Source organism: Ovis canadensis, chromosome 2 (assembly GCF_042477335.2).
Source record: "Ovis canadensis isolate MfBH-ARS-UI-01 breed Bighorn chromosome 2, ARS-UI_OviCan_v2, whole genome shotgun sequence".
NCBI classification, from domain to species: domain Eukaryota; kingdom Metazoa; phylum Chordata; class Mammalia; order Artiodactyla; family Bovidae; genus Ovis; species Ovis canadensis.
Window position 1 is genome coordinate 142,479,003 of NC_091246.1, and position 19,691 is coordinate 142,498,693.

The window sequence follows — 19,691 nt, forward strand, 5'->3', positions numbered from 1 at the left end:
CTCCCTCCCTGATCACCCCTACTTCTCGATCCCACCTTCCAACTTAGAAACCCTTTAAAGGGATGGGCCATGTTCATTTCACTGTTTGTCTTCAGGTCTAAAGCAGGTGTTCCCCAACAGTAGGCCTTGGCGGGCGGCAGAGGGGGGCGGGAGTGCAAACACTTGAAAGGAGGGACTTGGAGGTGAGGCATGGAGCTCTGAGCTGGAATCCGAAATGCAGGACGGTGGCTGCACGAGCTCCAGGGGAAAAGCTGCTCCTCCCCACATCATTCCTAAATGGCTCAAGCCCTCACTCCATCCCTTCCCTCTCACATCCTCTGGATGGCACCTGTACAAGCACAATGGTCAAGAACTTGAGTCCTAGAATCACAACAACCCAATGGAAGAAAAGCTATGACAAACCTAGACAGCATATTTAAAAGGAGGAACATTACTTTGCCAACAAAGGTCAATATAGTCAAAGCTATGGCTTTTCCAGTAGTCATGAGAGTTGGACTATAAAGCTGAGTGCTAAAGAACTGATGCTTTTGAACTATGGTGTTGGAGAAGACTCTTGAGAGTCCCTTGGACTGCAAGGAGATCCAACCAGTCCATCCTAAAGGAAATCAGTCCTGAATATTCACTGAATATTCATCAGTCCTCACTGATGCTGAAACTGAAATTCTTTCCTATGGACTCATAGGAAAAGACTCTGATGCTGGGAAAAAGTGATGGCAGGAGGAGAAGGGGACGACAGAGGATGAGATGGTTGGATGGCATCATCGACTCGATGGACGTGAGTTTGAGCATGTTCTGGGAGTTGGTAATGAACAGGGAAGCCTGGCGTGCTGCAGTCCATGGGGTCGCAAAGAGTCAGACACGACTGAGCAACTGAACTAAACTGAATGGCTGTGTGCCCTGGGGCAAGTTATTGAGCATCTGTGAAATGAGACTAATCATAGCACTGAATAGGGGAGGGGATGTAGGGTGTAGCCAGTGAAATAAAGCTTGTAAAGTGCTTTGCATAAAGCCACTCATAGTGAGCGCTCTGCTACCATTAGCCATTCCGGCCCTCATCTCACCATTCTGGCTCAGATAAAACCCCACTGAGGAGCCGAAACTCAGAGGTTAAGTCTGGAAGTTTATCTCCACCATCTCCTCTGACTCCAAACTCTCAGATGAGAAGGGAGGCATGCAGGGCAGGGTGAGACTTGAGGCAAGTAAGTGGAGGGCAGGCTAGCAAGAAACGCTGCTGTACCCACTTTTAAAGATTTGAGTCTTTGCTGTTAACTCCACGTCTCTATTCTATTCTATTCTATCTTAGTCTCTTTAAATTTTTCTTCTTTTTCTTTTTCGGCCCCCATCCACCTTTTATTTGTATATGAGAAGTAAGAAGAACGTGAAATTGGGAGTGTGTCTGGCAGAAATTCAAATCTTAATTTAGCCATGTACATTTGTGTGGCCCTGGGAATGTTATACCTAAGGTCACTGAGCCTTGTTTTCAAGCTCCTGTAAAACAGGACATAAAAGATGAAGTCAACGAATGCCCAGGGGACCCCAGCACAGTGTGGCGCATGAAGGCATGTGCTGGGGTCCGCGGCAGGCATGGGCAGTGCTGGTGCTGGTCTCCGGGAATTCCAGGTCTTCCCTGGCTTCCCCTCCCATGGCCCACTGCCCAAACCCATTTTGCCCCCCATGATAGGGGCATATGATAATTAATTTTATGTGTCAACTTAGCTAGACTATGGTAACCAGTTGTTTAGTCAAATAGCCTAGATTCTGAGGTAAAAGCATTTTTTAGGTGTGATTAACACTTACAAGCAGCACTTTTAAACAGATTACCCTCCATCACATGAGTGGGCCTCACCCAATCAGTTGAAGGTCTTAAAAGCCAATGTCTCCCTTGCGGTTTCCCAAAGATGGAATTCTGCTTCCAGAATGTGACATAGAAATTCTCTCTGAATTTCCAGCTTTAAGATTAACGTCTGTAAAGTCTGCATCATCTGCTTTCACCTGAATTTCAGCCTGCCAGCTTGCCCTCAGGATTTCCAACTTGGCAGTGCCCACAATCACATTAGCCCATTTTTCAAAGGACATGTCTGCTATCTATATATCTGTCTATCACCTGTTGATACTGGTTACCTGGAGAACCCTGACTTATACAGGGTACCACTCTGATTGGCTAACCCACTGCCTTGATTTGGCCGCATGACTACTGGGAAGAGACCCAGAGTCCATTACAAGGCCAGAGCAGATAGCAATGACCTTTTTGTTTCTCTCTTTTGAGTCACTTGCCATGAGAGAAGTGTCAGCCGTCTCACTCATTCTCCTTAGCTCCTTCCTCTTGTGTGGTTGGAATTCTATCTTCTCCATCAGAGCTGGCTGGATGGCTGGGTCCCCTGTCTATTTCTCCAGAGGGTTGGAGGCTATAGAGGTCAATAAGTCTTCTCTCCCTTATTTCTTAGGGACTCTACAAATCAATTCAGAAAACTCTGGCTGGGACTGTGGTTGGATTCTGTGAAGGACACAGAAGAAGAAGCAAAAAGCCAGCTTTGGTATAAAGGTTATATGAGAATATGAGAAGACTAAGCCCAGCTTCATGCCAAATAGAAGAGAAAAAAGTGGAACCAGTGACAGATTTTATTTTCTTGGGCTCCAAAATCACTGCAGACAGTGATTGAAACCACAAAATTAAAAGACTATTGCTCCTTAGAAGAAAATCTATGACAAACCTTAGACAGCATATTAAAAAGCAAAGATATCACTTCACTGACAAAGGGTTGTGTAGTCAAAGCCATGGTTTTTTTTTTTCAGTAGTCATGTACAGATATGAGAGTTGGACCATAAAGAAGGCTGAATGCCAAAGAACTGATGCTACCGAATTGTGGTGCTAGAGAAGATTCTTAAGAGTCCCTTGGACTACAGATCAAACTGGGATCAAACCAGTCAGTTCTAAAGGAAATCAACCCTGAATATTCATTGGAAAGACTGATGCTGAAGCTGAAGCTCCAGTTCTTTGCCCACCTGATGCGAAGAGCCAACTCACTGGAAAAGACCCTGATGCTGGGAAAAATGGAAGGCAAAAGGAGAAGAGGGCGACAGAGGATGAGATAATTAGGTAGCATCACCAACTCAATGGACGTGAGTTTGCACGAACTCTGGGAGATAATGAAGAACAAGGAAACCTGATGTGCTGCAGTCCCCGGGCTCACAAAGAGTTGGACAAAACTTAGTGACCAAACAACAACAAAGCCCAACTTAGGAAAGTTCTCTTCACTGGAGCTGAGGTCAAAGCCATAGCTAGAATCTAAAGTTAAAGTTTACCAAAAAATTTTTTTAAATCCATAGCTATTGCTCAGCTATTCTTGGCAAGCACCCCACACTGAGAGATAACTGGTCAAGGGCAATACTCAGGCAGCCCCTGGCCAAATACTATTTTAATACCATCAAAATCTCATGCCAGCTTAGCATCTGAGGTGTCAGCACATCGCTGCTGGTGATCTTTATTTCCCTTAAGAACACTTCCTCTGCCTTCCAAATTCTTCCTGCCTCATCTCTCTTCCCGGCTTTGCTTCCCTTCTCACCTTTCTCCTTCCTAACTTTCATCTTCCTTCCTTTTCCTCTTCCCTCACCTTTCTTTATTCAGCTTTTCTGCGTCACCATCATCACTCATTAAGAACCAGCCAGAGGAGGAAGGAAGATCATCCTTTTCTAGGCCCTGTCCCCTCCGCACATCCATGCAGGTAAGAGCAGGTGAAGGTTAGCATCAGAAGCCACTCTGAGCACAAAGGTCTGGAGGGGACCCACCTGGACAGCAGTCTGCAGGCAGAAGGTATGTGGAGATACAGGGCGTGAGAAGATCTGAAAGGATGAGAAACAGCCAAGAGAGAGGGAACTGCTTCATCATATTTCTTCTGAGTCAAACAGTACAGAATGCTGGCTAAGAGCATATGTTCAAGTGCCTCACTGCTTATTCATCTTGGTCCCTAATTTCTAGATGTTAGTTGAAACTAGTTAGTTCGCCACTCAAAGACTTGGTTTCCTCATCTGTAAAATGAAACAGTAATGTGACCCACCTCACAAGGTTAAAGGAGCAAATACAGTTACGTGCTAAGAACATTGCCTGCTGCTGCTGCTGCTGCTAAGTCGCTTCAGTCGTGTCCAACTCTGTGCGACCCCAAAGACAGCAGCCCACCAGGCTCCCCCATCCCTGGGATTCTCCAGGCAAGAACACTGGAGTGGGTTACCATTTCTTTCTCCAATGCATGAAAGTGAAAAGAGAAAGTGAAGTTGCTCAGTCGTGTCCGACTCTTAGCAACCCACAGACTGCAGCCCACCAGGCTCCTCCATCCCTGGGATTCTCCAGGCAAGAACACTGGAGTGGGTTGCCATTTCCTTCTCCAATGCATGAAAGTTTAAAGTGAAAAGGAAGTCGCTCAGTTGTGTCCAACTCTTAGCGACCCCAAGGACTGCAGCCTACCAGGCTCCTCTGTCCATGGGATTTTCCAGGCAAGAGTACTGGAGTGGGTTGCCAGTGCCTTCTCCAAGAACACTGCCTAGCACATAACAAATATCCAAGAACTGCTAGCTGTTCTCAGTCCCACTGGAAAACTGAGGCAACTTATAAGAATCAAAACCCTTTGGGCTGCTCTGAAATTCAAGAGGGAACTGGCCCTGCAAGAGAGGGCAGGAGGACAGTACCATCGAGGCTGGCAGGCACAGGTTCCAGGCAGTTCCTCGTGGAACTTTTGATGCACAGATGCACTGAGAAGGTATACTCTCAGGTGAGGAGGACTTGGGTACTGGCCTGAGACCCTAACCCTCCATGACAATGGGAAGAACACAGGCTACTGTACTCCAAACTCCAAATGTCCACTAACCAACAATCCACTCGTTAGATGGTAACTGCCCACAACTCCAATATACACACAAATTCCTACAAAGTTAAACCTCAAATGGAGTATGCCATAGATTTTTCTCACAGTTGAAGTGTGCCACATGTGGAAAAGGCTTAGAAGCACTATCTTAAACATGGTATTTGGCTGGAGATTATTTGTCCCTTTAATTCCTTGACCTTTCTTGACATTTCTTTCCAATTTTGTAGTTAGCCAATTTTCTTCCTTAAGTTTTTATCTGAATCCTGATACATGTGAATATAAGACTCAGAACATTTTCATACTGAAGCTGGACGGCAGCCTCTAGAGGGGTGTCCTTTTGAGACAAGAGGTTCTTGGCTCTACGTAGGAATGTTCTGTACATGTAGGCCACGTGGAATAATGATGGTGAAAGGGTCACTGCAGATGTGAAAGGAGAATCTAGGACCCATTCCAAACTCACAAATATGATGGAGGAGGCAGCAAGAATATGAGTTTCATCTACTAGGACACCACGCTCCTCAGAGGTGACTGATGAAGATAAAGTAAGCCCATGTTTCTCGGCCCTCCACACTCAACGAGATGAGGTAGAGAAATAGTGAGAGGTATTCGGGAGACTGCCTTGACCATGTTTTCCCTGCATTGCTGGAGCTCACAAAAGGCTGATAAGAGGGGCTTCCCTGGTGGCTCAGCGGTAAAGAATCTGCCTGCCAATGAAGTAGACACAAGTTTCATCCCTGATCCGGAAAGACCCCGCAGGCCACCGAGCAATGAAGGCTATGGCATGCATCACGGATCCTGAGCCTGCGCTCTGGAGCCCAGGGACCGCAGCTACTGAGCCCACGTGCCCCGGAGCCCCTGCTCCGCAACAGGAGAAGCCGCGGCGACGAGAAGCCTGCAAGCACAGAGCGAGCCGCCCCTGCTTGCCACAGCTAGGGAAGAGCCCACGCGGCAGCCAGGACCCAGCGCAGCCAAAAATAAGTTAGAAAGTTTAAAGCTGACAAGGGGGTCACTTCTAAGGCAGAGAAAAAATCAGGAATCCAGATTCAGGAGGATCTAAGGAGGAACCTCGGAAGACTTGCTTCTCTTTCCCCTTTGCTCACGTTTCACCTCACGCGAGAGCAGTTTCCCACTGCTGGGGGCTTGGTTGCATTTTTCTAACAGACAGCAGGCTCCTGGGCCGCACCTGTGCGCTTCTGCATTTCATGTTCCCACACCTGGCGCCATACTTACATCGTGGAAAACACTCACTATGCATGTTTCTTGAGTAACTTAATAAAGGAATTCAACACATACTTATGGAACTCTGTACTATGGGAAAGATGAAATGGGTTTGAAAATGTAATTTTGATAGCATTCAAGACAGAGGGATAATGTATCATTAAAAATAACAATAATAAATCTTACTTTAAGAAAATAAAAAGAATATGGTATCTTACCTGGTGACTGCTGGTCTCAGAAACTTTAACATCCAAAGACCCTGCCAGGACAGCATACCAGTTGGTTCCAATATCACCTTGTCGAAATACTGGAAAAGAAACACGCAGGTAAGCAGGCCAAATGTAAGTTGGTTTTACCACGTAATCTGATAATTTCTCACTGACTGTTGTGAGCCTAACTTGGACCTAGATGAGATTCCTTTATCTATTCCCACCAGAGCATACCATAATTTTCTTTCCCTCTTCTATCGACAAAGCAATATCCTATTTATTTAACATTCCATGAAGCAGAACTCTTTCATATTTACACAGTAGCAATAAGGGATGATAACCCTAAAGGCTATAAGATTCTTTGAATGTAAGAAGAATTGTCTGGTATTCTCTGTAATTTGTCTTAAAGACACTTCATTGTGTTGTGATACTTGGAAAATCATTACTCTAGATGGGGTATGTATTAAAAAGACTATGTGACTCAGCAAAACCAGATCACCACCTCCAATTTCACAAATCTACTTATATTAAAAAACAACATGTTTTCCAGAATAGAATGTCTCATTTTAAGCTAACCAATGACCGATTAAGAAAAATAAAATCTGTTTAAAAAGCTTTAACTACCATATTGTCATTGTTCACTTGCTACTTTGTTGTATAAACTCACTGCTTTTAGGCATCAGGAGGTAACCACTCTTTGGAAATGATTCTCAGCAGAAATTTCTGAACTCAGTTTTGCTTTACTTTTGTTATCTCAGAGACAAAGCATTTAGCTATTTAGTGAGAATCTTAGTTCCCACATCCTAGTTAAGACCAATAGTTTGGAAAGCCATTCTGAAACACTGGTTCAAAAATCTCATGCAAACCCAACTACCCTTTTAAATATTCTAGCTAAGTAACTAGATGGAATGATCTGATATTTTAAAATTCTTTTCACAGAATCCTACCTCAGAAGTCAAGTGGCTCAATGAAGAATCACATGACAACTCAGTGGGACAGTTGAGTTCTGGCAAGGCTAGGGCTCATGCATAAGAGGAAGCTTCTGGGAGCCGTAATTAATGATGACAAGCTGTTCTAAACTCTCTGACTAAAGCATGCTGTGGAAAGGCAGGAACAACAATGGTATCCCACCAGGTGCAATGACAAGCTTAAGATGGGGGATTGATGAGTTTATAGCTGGCCTCGCCAGTAACTCTGCTACTCCTAGCCTTTGTAAGTGACTTACTTTAGATTTAAGGCTTTGCCTTTCATGAACTTCTTGGCCCCCAAAGACATTATCACTTGCCAATCAAATTCACATTACATATCATAGAAGACTTATTTTGAAAATGGCTGTAAGAAACAGAAGACAGAGTCTTACCTCTAAAAAAAATAATGTTCCCACTAAGTAAGAATAAAAAATATTGGTTTGAAAACAATATGTATGGATGATTTTTTAAACAGAAGTGTGACTGTGCTTTGTGTGCACATAGGCAAATATCTTGAAGGACACACGCAAAATGTAAACAGCAATCTCTGGATTTGGGGATTGTAGGAGATATTTGTTTTGTCTTCTAAATTTTCTACAATGATGTTGTGACAAACCCTGTTAGTTCCCCACTTGAAATCATGCCTTGAACACGGATTATATACAAGTTCCCACCCTCCTCCACAAGGCCAAATACTCAGAGCATATGAGGTTCTTCCCTAGCTCCACCGGAGTAACCATGATTGGTCTAAATCAATCACGTGGTCCCATAATCTGTGCCAGTGATTGGTTTAATCAGAAGGCACCTGATGCAATCCTGGCCATTGAAACAACACAGAAACTCTACTGGAGGACTTCTGGAAAAGAGATAAGAAATAGTCCTTCAGCAGGAATGTTTTGTATCAGCATGCAATGCCTCCAATTGCTGCAGCTAGTTGCCTCAGAACCACTTGGGACAAATCTTGAGTACAAAAGCCGACACCTCAAGATGAACAGCAAAAACAAACCAACAAAAATATGAGAGAAACCTGAGACCTTAATAATGTCATTGAGACACTTAATCAACCAGCCCTGAAGCCATCCTACCTCAGGACTGCTTATACATGGATAACTGATGTTCCCTCCTTATAGGAATCATAGTCAAGCCAGTTGGATGGGAGTTTTCTGTTACCACAGTATAAAGCATCACAACAGATGGTAATAGCATTACTTTCTAAAATAAGAATATACTTGTATATTTTTTAAATGCAGCTGTCAACGTATCATTTTACTCCCCCCACCCCTTAGTCACATCTGGAATAGATGTTATCAGTGAGGTTAATTCAAAACATTACCATTGTAAACCAGCTGTGCTTTAATTTTTAAAATGACTATTATCATTAGTTGAGACCTTTTATCTTATCTTATCCTTTTGCTGTTGCTGTTTAGTCATTAAGTCGTGTTTGAGTCTTTATGACCCCATAGACTATAGCACACCAGGCTCCTCTGTCCATGCGATTCTCCAGGCAAGAGTACTGGAGGGGGTTGCCATTTCCTTCTCCAGGGGGTCTTCCCAACCCAGGGACTGAACCTGAGACTCCTGTGTCTCCTGCATTGGCAGGTGGATTCTTTACCACTGAGCCACAAGGGAAGCCCATTTAATATCCTATTGGCTCCCATATTTCTTGGGTTACAGAAAATAATTATATATTAGAACTTCCAAGGATCTTGCTGAATATATAAATCCTTCCAGCTCCATCTGAAAAGGAGGCTGCCCTGGAAGAACCATGTACATGCTATGAACAAAGGAGTTAAGGAAATGCTATAGAACTGAATAAACAAGGAGAGAGAAATGTCAACCTCGTACCTTTGATTGAGCTCAACTATCTGGCACAAAGACACCCCATTTGCTATCCATCCCCACAGCATAACCACAAATGAACACAAACTTATACATGAAAACACACCACTGGAGTTGCATTTCTTACATGTTATTCCTTTTTCCAGATTCTCATAATAACCACATAAACAAATCTGATGAAGGAGATTTGGGTGAAATTTCTCAAAAGCTTTAACTTCTTTCAGCCGTGTGAAGATTATATCCACATCTTCACTGGATCGTTCCAGTGGTCTATAAAGGGGAGAAAAGGCACAAAGCTGTATCAGAAAGAACTTACTGGAGTCCACATGCATTATTAGTCTAAATACAAACAGATTAATGGAAATATACGAATTGCAAGTGTTTTACTGTAAACATTTATTCCCCTACAACCGTTACAAATATTTCCAGGCCTAGAGCCTGTCATATAGAGTGAAATAAGTCAGAAAGGGAAAAACAAATATATATTAACATATATATGTTGGATCTAGAAAAATAGTACAGATGAACCTATTTGGAAGACAGGAATAGAGACACAGATGTAGTGAGCAGACTTGTAGACACAGAAGGGGAGGATGGACTGGGAACCAGACTGACATTTGTGCAAGCCGTGTATAAAACAGATAGCTAGTGGGAACGTGCGGTATAGAACAGGAAGCTCAGCTTGGTGCTCCGACCTAGACAGAGGAGAGGCTGGCAGGGTTGATGGAGGTCCAGGAGGGAGGGCACGTATGTATACATACAGCTGATTCACTGCGTTGTACAGCAGAAACTAACACAACACTGTAATACCCCAATTAAAAAAAAAAAAAGAAAGAAAATATTTCCAGACCTTGGTCTACTACTCACCCTAAACGACTGCAGGTGGAAAGTCACAATGACTGCAGATGGTATGATATAGTGATTTATAATAAAAAACACAAAATTATAAGAAACTGTTCACTGTTCCTTGCACAGAGCTAAAACTCTTGCTATTGCATATATAAGAGTCACAGGGGTATCTTTGGCTATATTTGGCCTTTTGTCCTCAGATCCTGAAATGCTTAAGAGTCATAAAGGTGAAATGGGTGTCAAGCTCCTTTCCATTACAACTGAGTTTATATTAACAAAGTGTCTTTGGGAAACTCCTAGGTAACCTAAGAGTTACCTAAGGGGACTGGTTGCCTGGAGAACCAGTCATGGGACTAGAGGGTTGGAAATTTGAGCAGCACCCTCTGACGTTTGGGGGGGCGGGAGATTGAGTTCAGTCACCAATGACCAATCAGTTTCATCAAGCACGCCTACGTATTGAGCCCTCCATAAAAACCCCTCAACAGTGGGGCTGAGGTTGGTGAACACTTGGAAATGTGAGGAGTGGCACCAGGAGAGGGCCTGACTTCTCTGTGCCCCTTCCCATACTTCGCCTGTGCTTCTCGCCTGCCTGGCTCTTCCTGAACTATACCCTTTTATAAGAAACCTAGTAAGTAAGTGTTTCCCTGAGTTCTGTGAACAGCTCTATCAACTTCATCCGCTCAAAGAGGGGCTCGTGGGAATCTCCAGTTTACAGCTGGTCAGTCAGAAGCACAACTGTAAGAGCAAAGACAAACTGCAAACTGCAGAGGTGGGACTGTCTACAGGTGAGTGTGAGTGAAAGCTGCTCAGTTGTGCCCAACTCTTTGCGACCCCATGGACTATATAGACCATGGAATTCTCCAGGCAAGAATGCTGGATTGGGTAGCCTTTCCCTTCTCCAGGGGATCTTCCCAACCCAAGGATCGAACTCAGGTTTCCCACATTATGGGCAGATTCTTTACCAGCTGAGCCACCAGGGAAGCCCTTTTTAACTACCGAGCCACTGTTTTCCTGCTTTTTCTTCTTCTCGTGGTTCTTCAGCTCTACAGGATGAATTTCACTGTCCATTATTAAAAACTTTCTAAGTCAGACAGCAAGGTCAGACAGAGGTTAATTCCTCTAAAGTTAAAAAGACACAAACCAAACACATTTTCAATAAAATAAAATCCTTTTGAGTACTACATAAATTTTAATGGTAAATAATGCCTACTGGCAGTACCACAAAAGAACATTAGAATATGTTTATGATCTTGAAAGGAGTGGTTTTAATACTTATTTACAACTTTTTATCATATTTACCTTTCAGATTAATGGCATTCAAATAAACAAGACTTAACATTGCAATATGAGTTATCAAAATCTGGAGACATAAGAGACCTGGGTTCGATCCCTGGGTCAGGAAGATCCCCTAGAGGAGGGCATGGCAACCTACTCCAGTATTCTTGCCTGGAGAATCCTCATGGACAGAGGAGCCTGGCGGGCTACGGTCCATACAGTTGCACAGAGTCAGACATGACTGAAGCAACTTAGCACATGAAATTTTAAATGACTCTCTGCCAAACACATCCTTTCATGAGTCCACATTCATTTTAATTATCCATTCAGTAAACTATATTGCTTTCCTATTTATATAAGATATCTTCCCCTGGAATAACAGAGATGAACAAGAAGCCAACCCTACCCACAACGAGCTCATACTCTAGTCGGGAAGGGAGCTCCAAAACCAGAATTAGAACACTGTATGGTGAGCATGGGAACACACGTGCCCACAATGTTCTGGGCTGGACCTTCTTTTACTACAAAGAATGCAAACATGGAAACTGCCAAAGTCAGGTATATGAGGGAGAGCAAAGGTTCTGGATTCCACCTGCTGCCCACACTCATTATGCAATGTGAAAACGTAATATGGTCTTAAACCTTAATGCAGTCAATTTGGGATCATCTAGGGACCATTGAACCAGTTTCTGGATTAGTCAGAGCATAAGATAATAACACATAGGCATCTTCATGGGAAGATGTACAATAACCTTAAAATCACCGAAACATCTCCTCTTAGATGACTTCTGTTGGTTGACTATATGATAATAGACATTTGCGAATCCTCTGCCTCGAGGAGGGCCCCCCTCTTCACCAATCTGCTAAGTAAGCACACCCCCACCCTGGGCTACATCCCACAGAAGCTCCCAGAGACCTTCCAGGACAGGGGGTGCCAACACCCAGCAGTCAGACCTCGGGCAGGGGTGCAGGAAGTAGGTGAAGAGGGAAAGGAAAGGAGGGAGGGGAAGGCAAGACTGCTCTCTGCCAAGTTGCCTTCCCAGAGTCGTGAACAGAAGGCTCGCCCAAGAAATGGACAATAACAGGCTGTAATGGGACCGTTATCTTGCGGGAACGTATAGAATGCTTGATAATACTTCATTTGTATTTTTTCTAAATTTCCAGATGCCTTCTGAAGATCAAATAAATGTATTTCAGAACACTGGGGATAAAGCTAAATAAATACATTTGCATTAAAATGACTTTGCAGTTTGTTTTGATTCTTTGTGCTTTAACAGTAACTCGGGGTTATAAAGAGCTTGTCCCCATTCCTACTGAACTTTTGAGTCTGAGATAATACATGGAGCTTTATAAATTATAAAGGGCTACAGAAGCTGTTCTTATTATGAGTACCTTCAGCTTCATTGTTGTCGTTGCCACAAAGACCGTTTAAAAGAATGAATAATGTGCTTAAAGACAATACTGAAATTCTCCTGTGGTTTTGGAAGGGTTTATAGATAGGTGTGTATGTATATTTTTCTCTATTATAACAACAGTAAAATCTCAAACAAATGTACTTGATAACATCAGCCTTTCACTACTGACTTCTTAAAGGGCTTTGAAATATTCATCATCACAGCCTTGACAGGTGAAGCAAGTATTCTGAAATCTTTTTTTCCAGCAAAAACATTATAACAGAGGCTAGGTAAGTATTATAGTATACTAAAATCATGTGTTTATAAAGCCAGTGATGACATGGATATATCAAAAGTCTTTGAAACTCAAGATGTTTACCACTTATCATGTTAGCATTTTAATTATATGATTATTAACCACTTAGAATACTGAAATGTTGACTCTTTACTAATTACAAGTTTTCCCAACAATATCAACAAAATTCAGAAAGAAGGTGTTGAAATGCATTCATTTGATCTGCAAACATTTACTGAGTGTCTGTACAAGAGAAGAAAGGACTCGGTGACACAAAGCACATGGCTCCTGTGCTGAGGAAGTTCAAACTGAGTTAGCGGGAGTTGTACATGCACAGCAGTTATCAAGGTGATATGTGGTAAGAAGGGCAATTAACATAGGAAAGAAGGAAATTTGAATTCAGAAGAACAGATATTACTGGTGAATGCAACTTCTATAAAGACTTCCTGAAGGCACAACTGAAAATTCTTCCTAGAATCAGTTCTTCCCTGTTTCTCTTTTAATTCCTATTGTACCACCATTTTTCCATCATTTATTCCTAAAAATGTGGTGAGTCACTAGGGCTCCTCTCCCTAGAGACCTGCTTTACCGACTCTGCTCTCTGTGAATTTCTTACCCACCAGCCCCCTACCACACACACACACACACACACACACACAGAGATATATACACATATACAGAGATGTACACACACAGATATACATATGTACAAACACATACACACAAGCACACACATACACAATGATAAAGATCCTTTGTTGACCAAACTGGAGTTGGACTCCTGAATCTTTTCCTAGACCCATCTGTGTACTTCTTTGTAAAATGCAGTTTTAGCAAGAATCTCGCTTAAAAAGTCAGTTTAACCAGAGCCCTCCGTTCTTGATATCTGACCACCCTCCATATCTGATTGGGTTTCACATCCTCCACCATCCCCCAGATGATACCTAATCACCCTCGTCTTCAGTAAAAATCCAGTCAGGTCAGTTTACCCAGAATCTCCCTTACCCTTGATGTTTTCTCTGGGTAATTTTCCATCCACTGAGCACCTCCCTAACACACACACATCTTGCTCCTTGACTATGAGTTTCCACTTGTCCATGCTGTGTTCAGAGTTGAACCCAATCCCTCTGCCCCACTGTAAAATCCTATGACAGTGGTCCTCATAGCTACCTCAACAGTCCTAAAAAACTGCTTACTGCCTTTAACAAGCGTCGGTGAACACCTTTTTCATTAACAACACACACACACACGCACACACACTTGAGCACATCCCTCAACTCAACCAATTGCTAAAATTCTCTCGTCTCTTGAGTCTGCCTGTGTTCAGGGTGACTCTGAGAAAAAACCCCTTGATGGTTCCGAAGACCCCAGGTGCAGCTGCAGCTTTTTATCTCCACAGCTGAGACCGACTATCATAATGAACACCGTGACCTCTGTGACCCTCCAAAAATATGCCCTGCACATCGGCCGCCAGGGAGCAGAACGTGTTAAGTCTGCAAATTCCTTGTCTAATGCCTCTCTATTTAGAAACCATGCCCCTGGCTTCTATGTCTCCATAAAAGAGTGAAGAACAAATGGCCCCCCAAGGGTCCCAAATAAGCGAGTTGGGGCTGGAGGTCACCAGGGGCACCACTGTGGCCCTGAGCAAACAATAGAGGGGGCAGAATACCTCCACCCTCCTTTACTGGCAACCAGTGTGTCATCAGTCTCACGAGAGAGAGAGATGCCAGCTCTGGGGCCCAGGGCTGCTTGGACAGTTGAAAAAGCCTGTCATCAGGCTGAGGGCAGGATCAGTCTTGCTAATATCTAAACAAGGCTAACCCTGCATTTATTAGTGAAAAGAGAAAGGGAAACCTTTTGACCAGGCTCAGTGTGCTACGGGTCCTCTCATCACAAATACAAAATCAAAGTACAGCCTGGCCCAATTTTAACAGACCCTTTTCAAAACCCTTCTCTGACTGCATGAGCGTTTGACCTCAGGATGGAATAATCCAGCTGGGCACACACCTCTCCACTACACACCGCAGTCAGGGGATCCCAGCTCCCAGCCAAACCGGATGCTTACTGGACTCCAAGCATCGCATCAAGTAGAATGCTTTCCTAATTTTCCTCAGATGATACACTTGCTCCATTAGCATTATGTTAAAAATAATTTCTTTTGGCTCCTTAACCTTTTAAAGTGGCTTCTGGGATGACTCATAACTGATGCCTCCTTACAACTGCTTTGTAGAGAAGTCTGAAATGACGGCTTTTTTTTTTTTTCTCTCATGCAATTTGCACCATAGCATGCAGATGCTCTCAAAAATCATTCCACAGTACTTAGTGCTACATTCAACTTTGAGATGACGCTGTTCAAAAAATTGCCACTGCAACCATTAACCACTTGAAGAGACCTAAGACCCTTAGATTGTGAGGATTAGAAAAAAGGAAATGGGAATCTCTTGAGATCTTTCTGATAAGTCTTTTCTCAGTGCTCTTTATTCCTGGGCAACAAGAAGGAGACTCTTGAAGGAGAAACAAACTGAAAAAAGGAAGGCTGAGGATAGGGGAGTGGGGAGGACATTATTTTTAAGCTTTTATGCGTTCCAACCTATGGGCAGCAGCAGAGGGAAATGCGTTTTGAGCAGGCAGTTTGAAAATGCCTTCTCCTCTGTGGATCAGCTGGTTGAAAATCTCTGGCTTTAAAAAAGGGTATCCGGTATGCTACCATGATGGTAGATAATCTGGTCCCCGTGCCCCACTCCAGCTACCTATTTCCTTCGGCCCTTCTGAAGAGGAAAAGTTAAAATTTTACATGACCTCCTGTTCCTTCTACCCTCTGTAACTCAGCTTGCTCCTTGCAAAGTCTGGATCACGTAGGTCACGTAGTCTCAGAAAGTGGGGACATACTTACAATGCTAGGAACTGGAGCTTATCTCATTCACCTTGTCCTGCTCTTTGCAACTACCCAGCCCCTGCAAACCTGCTTAATCATGCCTGTCTGTGTAAAGGTCAAGCATCCCCCTCCCCATCTCGACTGTGGTTCCCACGCGTCCAAAACCCCTTAGTTTAAACCAGCCTATTAACAGCCAGTGTTGCCCACTATAGTCTGTCTATAAAAACTCTGTAACTCCTTTGTTCAGGGCTCAGAGCTTGGAGTGTTAACTTCTTTGGGTCTACCGACGTAATAAACCTGAGTTCTCCAACCCTCCGAGTGTGGTCCTTGGTTTCTTGAGTCCTGGTTTCTGCAACACTGCCTCTTCTAGTCTCCTCCAGACATACAGGTGTCTCTGTTGCCCCTTAAAAGGCCTCTGCGCCCCCTCCCCCCCCCCCCCCCCCCCCCCCCGCCGAGAGCCTCGCAACAACTATTTCTCCTGCCAGGGACGGGCTTCCCAGGTGGCTCTAGGGGTAAAGAACCTACCTGCCAATGCAGGGGACATAAGAAATGTGGGTTGGATCCCTGGGTTGAAAAGATTCCCTGGAGAAGGAAATGGCAACCCATTCCAGTATTCTTGCCTGGAGAATCCCATGGACTGAGGAGCCTGGGACAGTCCATGGGGTCGCAGAGAGTCAGACGTGCTGAGCTACTAACACATCTCCAGCACCCTGAACAGTGTCTGGAACACTGTTGAAAGAACAAAGACATTTTTGTGTCTTTTGTATTAGTACTTGTAAATGTATTATTATTTATTATTGAAAATGAAGAACATTTCAAAGAAAATTATATTACTTTTTGATTAAGAAGTATCTTCCCTGGTGGCTCAGTTGGTAAAGAATCTGTCTGCAATGCGGGAGACCAGGGTTCAGTCCCTGGGTGGAGAAGGTCCCCTGGAGGAGGCAATAGTTACCCACTCCAGTACTCTTGCCTGGAGAATTTCATGGATAGAAGAGCCTGGTGGGTTATAGTCCATGGGGTCACAAAGAGTCAGACACAACCGAATGACTAACACTTTCACTTTCACTTTGGTTAAGAAACTATCAGTAAAATATTTGTTCTTCTTGATCACTTAGATCAAGTTAGAGTAATAATAAATCCTCACACTTCCAATGTTCCCAGTGAAAGAATACAGAAAGAATCATTTCATTTTTTATATTAATAGCAGCTTAATTATTGACCAAGATTTCTTGTGGGATCCATTTTTTTTTCATGTGAAGCCACGCTAATTTTCATGACTAATTTAGTACATCTAAATATTAAAAAATGTGATATTACTCAGCCTTTCCTGAATGTAAAAACCGTATGGAGAATGGAAATAATGGAGTTCTAAAGCTGTAGCCCTGAAACAGAGATTGGTACCATTTTTTAAGATATACACTCAAATCCATTCAAGTAGGCACAAATGGAAAATAGTTCTAAAGTGAAGTATATAAAACAGCACCAACAACTACAAGAGAGTTTATCATTCTTGTGTGGAGGTAATTAGGCTGCTTGCATGGTAACTAATCTGTCCTGCCCCACAATACTTGCAATGGATATAAGGATATTTAAATTGGAGGGGGCAGCCCTGAATTTTACTTTAACTGATAAACAACCTATAGGAGTAGAAAATTGAGTTTATAGGCATACTGAGGGAAGACACATCTCCAGATGAGTGATGGGGTCATGGAAGCTTGAATTCAGTTCTCATAAAGAAGAACACAGGCAGGAGGGCTAAATAATAGGAATTCCTGGGAAGAGCTCAAAAGAGGACAGAAAAAGGACTTAGTATGTCAAGGTGGGCAACATTTTGACCTAGAACCAAAAATTTTCAACCAGAATTTATTTCATCAATTTATCAACCTGTTACTGAAGAACACCCAGTCAAAGAAAGCCTCAGACAACAGTCAAAGAAAGCCTTATCGGTGGCTTTAGTTCACTAACAAAACCGTCTCTGTATCTGATGCCACAGATTGATCAGTTGAGCAACGTGTAGAATGGCAATTTTTTAAAAATATATGGAATTTTCTATTTATTAAAAACTCTATTGTTTCAATACAAAGAGAAGAGAACATCTACTCTTGCTATGATGGAGTAACTGGTGCCACAGTAAACAACTTAAAAGTTGAACAAAATACAGGAAGCAACTGTTCTCAGGCATTAGATAACAGGTAATGCAGGACTATGACTAGGAAGGATGGAAATACAAGAGGTGATCCACACAATAACTTTGACACTTTGCCTGGAAATACTTTGCGGAACACAGACACGGAGGGAGAACCCAAGTAGAGCACGGCAGTATCGCGGGGCTCGTGGGGCACTTATTGGCATTCAGGGATGCTGAAGTAGCTGAAACCTGCAGTGAAGTGACCCCGAAAGAGGGAAGTTGTTCATAAAAAGGGCTCCAAAATTTAGCAGAAGGGTCTTCTTGACTCATTAGCTGCCAATGTGCAGTCCAATACTCATGCAGAAGCCCAGCAGGCAACAGCTTCTGGGGAGTAAAAGCTGAACAGAGATTCTGGAGGTCACACAGTGCTGAGGGATATAGCAGCCCTGACCAGCCAGAGTAGTCAGACCTCATCAATCACCCTGGCCCTTCAACTGAGACTAAAAAAGACCATTCTAGCTCCAAACCTAGAATTACCCTAACAAGGCTGAAAAATAAGCCTCAGTAGAAACAAGCCTCAATAGAAACTTACTGATCAGTAAATAAGTTACCTGCCTATGGAAACAGAAGGTAACATGACTTAAAGAAAGTAACAAATTCCAGACTCTTTATTTATTTATTTACATTTTATTTTATTTTTTAAAATTTAAATTTATTTATTTTAATTGGAGGCTAATTACTTTACAATATTGTATTGGTTTTGCCATACATCAACATGAATCCGCCACAGGTATACACGTGTTCCCCATCCTGAACCCCCCTCCCACCTCCCTCCCTCCAGACTCTTTAATATAAGAGGATCACACTGTCTAGCATACAATCAGAAATTACCACATATATGAGGAAACAGGGAAATGTGACTCATAATGGGGAAAAAAGTCAATAGAAACAGACCCAGAGATGATAGGGATGGCAAATATACCAAACAAGGACTTTAAAATAGCTATTACGTTTAAGGACTTACAAGAAAAGATTAGCATGAGTGAAGAGATGAAGAATATCAGTAGAGGAAACAGACACTATCTAAAAAGAAGCAGATGAAGATTCTAAAACTGAAAAGTACAAAATATGAAAAGGAGAAATATTCACTGGATGGGCTTAAGAGGAGATTGAGCCCTGTGGGAAAACAAATCAGTGAACCTTACGGCAAAGAGTAGAAAGTAACCAAAACTGAAACACGGCGAGAAAAAAGGATAAAAATTGAACAGAGACTTGATGACATGGGGGATAATAACAAAAGTTTAATATATATGTCTGAATACTCTTTGGAAGGACTGATGTTGAAGCTGAAGCTCCAGCATTTTGGTTACCTGATGTGAACAGCTGACTCACTGGAAAAGTCCCTGATGCTGGGAAAGATTGAGGGCAGAAGGAGAAGAGGGTGTCAGAGAATGAGATGGCTGGATGGCATCACTGATGCAATGGACATGAACTTGGGCGAACTATGGGAGATGGTGAGGGACAGGGAGGCCTGGCTTACTGCAGCCCATGGGGTCGCAAAGAGTCAGACACACCTGGGTGACTGAACAACAACTGAAGTCTCAGAAGAAAAACAGAGAGAAGATAGGAAAGAAAAAAATATTTTTGAAGAAAGAATGGCTGAAATTTTTCCAAGTAAAGTGGCAGTATATAGCTCCAGAGAGCCTAAACTGTTATGAAACAAAATTTCTACTTTATGAGTATAGTGTAGTAAAGATGGGCACAAAAGCTTTGTCATGATCTCCA

At 42.9% G+C, this 19,691-nt stretch overlaps 1 protein-coding gene across 2 annotated transcripts in view; it reads right to left on the reverse strand.

Annotated features, from left to right (window-relative positions):
• RAPGEF4 (Rap guanine nucleotide exchange factor 4) overlaps positions 1 to 19,691 on the reverse strand; it is a 328,969-nt gene that overhangs the window by 260,011 nt on the left and 49,267 nt on the right. For both annotated transcript variants that reach the window (XM_069577204.1, XM_069577197.1), the window contains exons 2-3: positions 9,218 to 9,360; positions 6,293 to 6,381 (exon numbers count right to left, since the gene is read on the reverse strand). Coding sequence is in view for 1 of the 2 variants with exons in the window: in XM_069577197.1 (XP_069433298.1) it covers positions 6,293 to 6,381; positions 9,218 to 9,360 (232 nt within the window). In the remaining variant the exon portion in view is untranslated. The remainder of the gene's footprint in view (positions 1 to 6,292; positions 6,382 to 9,217; positions 9,361 to 19,691) is intronic.